Raw genomic sequence first — 4,767 nt, forward strand, 5'->3', positions numbered from 1 at the left:
ATAAAAAAAATTCTCTTCCTTATTATTAAATAAATTTCCAAAAATAAAAAGCCCTTTAAGGGGATCCTAAAGTAAAATGAATTCTGATGAAATCGCTGTTTTATCAATAAAATGCAACGCACCAATACATTTCTGTATAGAGTTGGGAACTAGTTACTTGTAATTAAGTTATAGTTAGAATAACTTTTTTTTTAGTTTTAATTTAATTTTATTCCTTTTTTCCAGCTGTAACTGTAATTTAATTTACATTACTTAAGTTATATTATTTTTAGTAACTAGTAACTATTTTGAGCTACTCTTACAATTATATACTTTTATATTTTAAATTTGTTAATTTAATATAATTAGAATCTGAATATATAGTTACGCTACTGCCACTATTGGTTGTATAAAAGACAAAGGCCGAGTTAAGAAAATAGTAATTTAATTTGGCTTAATGTCTATTGATTCTCAGCGTAACTTCCAAGCTGCAGACACTGTATATATTAATGCGTGGGTATATTTTAATTCTGAAGAAGGATTTCCATCTGTAAAAGTAATATATGCGATATCGTTCTATGGAAATTATTACGTTCAATTAAAATAGACGACCTTAAGATCCCCTTAAATTCTTTTACATTACTATATTTTGATCTCTCATTCATATTTTGTATTTTAACTTCTAGAATAAAGATAATTTTCTTGTTAAATTAAGATATACACATATGTATAAAAAATGGTTCTTATATTCATGAAAATTTCATGATGATAATCGCAGAGAGTAAACGAGAATGTGGAGGGTAATCTGATACTGTCTCCTGCTAGTGCGAAAATCGCCCTTACGAGTCTGGTCGAAGGCACGGGTGGTCGAACACGTCACGAGCTTCTTGCAGCTCTGAGATTACCAGCAGAAGAATATATTATAAGGAGAATAGCGGAACGCTCTCTTATACCTCTAAAAGTATATTAGATATACCTTTATTTAAACTTTATTCAAACATCGATAATTGAAATCGGTAATTTCGATATTGTAAATTAAATGATTATTTATTCACGATAACAGAATAAATCAATTTTGAATTTGCATAGAAAATTTATCAAAATTATACCGATCGGTGCGTCTTTTATTTCCGTCAAAAATTTGTGTGACTTTTCTTTTTTCACGTTATTTTCCAGAGCCAACAAAATGGCACGGAAATCGATGTAGCAACTCGTTTGTGGATCAATCCGGCTCTTGCAGCATCTAATAATTATATGACCGCCTTAAAAACTTATTATGGAACTGATATCCAACAGCTGAATTTCGGGAATACAAATAATGCGGCCAATATCATCAATTCCTGGGTTCGCGAGAACACGCGGAATAACATCAAGACGATCATTCAGCCTGGTATTTAATTTAAGTTCTGTTAAATATAAGGTAAATGTTCACTTTAGGGGATGCTCCTCCGATGACATTGACCTTGATGTATGTTGTCAAGATCATAAATCCTGAATGAACATTTATCGAATATGGCAGAAGATACTCCCTCCTCCTCCTTCCAAACCAGTAATTCGAGCTACGATTTTTTTTCGAAGAAACGTTTTCTTCAGTTTCGAAGCTAATAATTCTTTCAATTTAATTGCATTTTATAAACGTTGTTTCAGACACTCTTAGCGCCGATACTCAGATGGTGCTAACTTCGTCCTTGTATTTCAAAGGACGATGGTTGAAATCCTTCGATAAGGACGTTACGCGTGTACGGTGCTTCTATGTTCCTCAAAATGGTTGTCAAGATATTCTTATGATGGAAAACTCTTCGAAGTATCGATATGGTAATATAGCTTCTCTTGATGCTGATGTGGTAGAAATCCCGTACTCGGTAAGATTCTTAATCATCTATAAGTTAATATTTTGATTAATGCTTTGACATCTATATGAAGAAGAAGAACTATATTCACGCACTGAATATAGTTCAATGTATATTAACCCTTATGCACCAACTGCGTACCTCAAGCAACGCTACATATAATTATTATTTAGGCAACTTTTTGCTTTTAAACTATAGTAATCTGATAATTAGTTTTTTAATATTTTCGTAAAAAAAAAATTAATTATTCTACTCAAAAATGTTGTATTTCTGATTCCAAGTTTGACTCAACAGTAAAAACATCCTAAACTTTATTTCTATTCGTTTCCCGAGAAATGAGAATTTGAATAAGAAAGAAAATGAATTCGGTTTGTGAATCGCTTAGAGTAAGTAGTTATTTTTGGTACTACATTAAAATTAACTCGAACAATGAAGATTAATAGCATTCAGTATGATTTAATTCCATATTAATTGTTCATCAGTTTTTAATATAAAATTTCCGTATTTATAATAAAAATGCAAACAGTTTCAATGTGTTTGTATTTTTGTATTTTAAAATTTGTATTTTTCCTTTCCAGTTTTGCAATTAGAAAAAAAATTTCTGATAGATTGATCTTCAGCTATATGAATACAAAAAAAGTTGAGATATCTACATAAACTTAGGATTATTAAGGGGATCCTAAGATGATTCAATCATATTGTAAATAATATTTATACACACAGATGATTTACGAGTCATACATATCATTTTAAGCTTGTTTTATGCAATTTAAAATTTGCATAAAAAGACTTTTAGAGGCATATATTTTTAGATGTATTAAACGTTTATTGCATATTATTGGGTAATTGTAGCAATAATAATATATCCATTTTTTACAAATAATCTTTAAATAAATTTTTATAAGATTTTTTAGGTTTTGTTTTTGTAATGATATATTTGAATAATTATGTTGATTTCATATTCATTTTTGAACAGTTAATTTTTAAATAAATATGTATTTTTTAATTTTCGATGTATACTTTTGAATTTACGCATTTACGTACGTAGCATATCTTTATTTTACTTTTGTAAAATCTTATTTTATAGGATTTGTTTATACATATAGTTGTTATTTATTCATTTTGTGATAATGTTTTATACGAAAATTATTGCAGATCAATCATCGTCAAAGTAATTTGTTATTTTTATTTAAAGGAAAAAAAATAAAAATCAATGAATTTTACATAATATTCTAAGAAATATAATAAAGCGTAAAATTTATTTTTATTTATTATAGAGAAAATTTTATTTTTTTAAAATCTTTTTGAATGAAGATGTTAAAATAAATATCTCAGAAATTTAATATTTAAATTTTTATTTTTAAGAATAAAATCATGTGAAACTGTCATAAAATTAATATTTCAGAACGGTAGGACATCTATGCTGATATTCCTTCCGTCTCATAAAGAGAGCGATCCGTACCTACAGATTCTGTTCAAAGATCTGTCATATGTACCGATGAAAACGCTACTCACTAGTCTCAACGAAACTGAATTGATACTTGCTATTCCGAAATTTAATATCGAGAGTAAATTAGATTTGCGTTCACCCTTAATGCGCGTAAGTATTAATTTATATATGTTTAATTATATTTAATATACATAAGATTTTACTGTATTGTAATATACATAAGACTTTACTATACTGTACAGGTCTCATTACTGACGATAAATATTTTAAAAATATATTCTTTGTGTAACATTTTAAGATGAAAAATTTAATATTAAAAGTCGAGCTAGAATTATAAAAGGAATTCAGCTTTTTTCACTACATATTTAAAAAATTTTTATACGTTAGATTTTCCTGTTATCTAGACAGTCCTAAATAAGGTTGAAAAACTGTTCGATGAACTTGTAGTGGTTTATTAGTTAATATTATACATTATAAAAATTTGTACTCCAAGTACTCTTATCTATATCCTGCTTACTTTTATATTTCATATTATTAATATTAATAATTTGTTAACATATATCACTTACAATATGATTAAAAAATTATTTTGTTTAATGTTTGCAAAAAAAAATGTAAGAAAAAAAAGCATCTTTATTTCTTTATAATCAATTATATCAAAATTGCATTTTTAAAAATTAATATTGCAAAATTTTAATTGAAAATGAATTTATTTTCTGGAAAACTTTCTCTTTCGAGTTGTGTCATAGCAATGGGCGATACAATTTAAACAATTTTTATCTATTTTTTATAATCGCGTTACAATTATAATTCTTATTAATATAATTCATTGCAGTAGTTAATATTATTCTTATTATTATAAATATCATTAACAGTACTATGTATCAAAAGAGTTGAATAAAACCAAGAAATATGATCTGTTTCAGATGGGTATACAGGATATTTTTAGTTCTGCAGCAAATTTCACTGGAATCGTGTTTAATAAATACTTGCAATTAGCAAATATTATTCAAAATGTTAAGATAGAAGTGGATGAAGAAGGAACCATTGCTGCTGCAGTAACAGGTAATTATCAATAATTTATGACTCCTTCCAATAAATTGTAACTTACGAATTGCTAATGCTCATTAAATTGCAGAACTTGCAGTTGTACCACTTATGGCTAACATGGTTTCAACTTTCATAGTAAATAGACCATTTATGTTTGCCATCGTTGATCTGGTAACAAGTGAGACTCTTTTCGCTGGTCGTTTCATGGGTCCTAATGCAGACAACTCTAAAGGCACTATTTAAAAGAAAAGCTCAATATTCATCTACAATCAGTTTTGTACTTAAAAAAAGCTTAAAATATAAAGGACTTACATATAATGATGCTGTTTACAACAAAAATGACGTTTCTGTTATAACTATAGAAGAATTGTTTATTCCTTTCTGTATGATACATATAAATGATAAATTGAAATAAATATATGTATATCGATTCGTATC

The 4,767-nt window shown here is 27.3% G+C and overlaps 1 protein-coding gene across 1 annotated transcript in view; it reads left to right on the top strand.

The window, feature by feature from the left end:
- LOC108694255 overlaps positions 1 to 4,673 on the top strand; it is a 15,271-nt gene extending 10,598 nt beyond the window's left edge. The window contains exons 10-15 of the mRNA XM_018203626.1: positions 758 to 940; positions 1,156 to 1,369; positions 1,627 to 1,841; positions 3,235 to 3,429; positions 4,206 to 4,344; positions 4,418 to 4,673. Of these exons, the coding sequence (XP_018059115.1) occupies positions 758 to 940; positions 1,156 to 1,369; positions 1,627 to 1,841; positions 3,235 to 3,429; positions 4,206 to 4,344; positions 4,418 to 4,572 (1,101 nt within the window). The 3' untranslated portion in view covers positions 4,573 to 4,673. The remainder of the gene's footprint in view (positions 1 to 757; positions 941 to 1,155; positions 1,370 to 1,626; positions 1,842 to 3,234; positions 3,430 to 4,205; positions 4,345 to 4,417) is intronic.
- Positions 4,674 to 4,767: the final 94 nt, after the last annotated feature.

The sequence above is a fragment of the Atta colombica genome, unplaced genomic scaffold, assembly GCF_001594045.1.
Source record: "Atta colombica isolate Treedump-2 unplaced genomic scaffold, Acol1.0 scaffold12, whole genome shotgun sequence".
Taxonomy (NCBI): domain Eukaryota; kingdom Metazoa; phylum Arthropoda; class Insecta; order Hymenoptera; family Formicidae; genus Atta; species Atta colombica.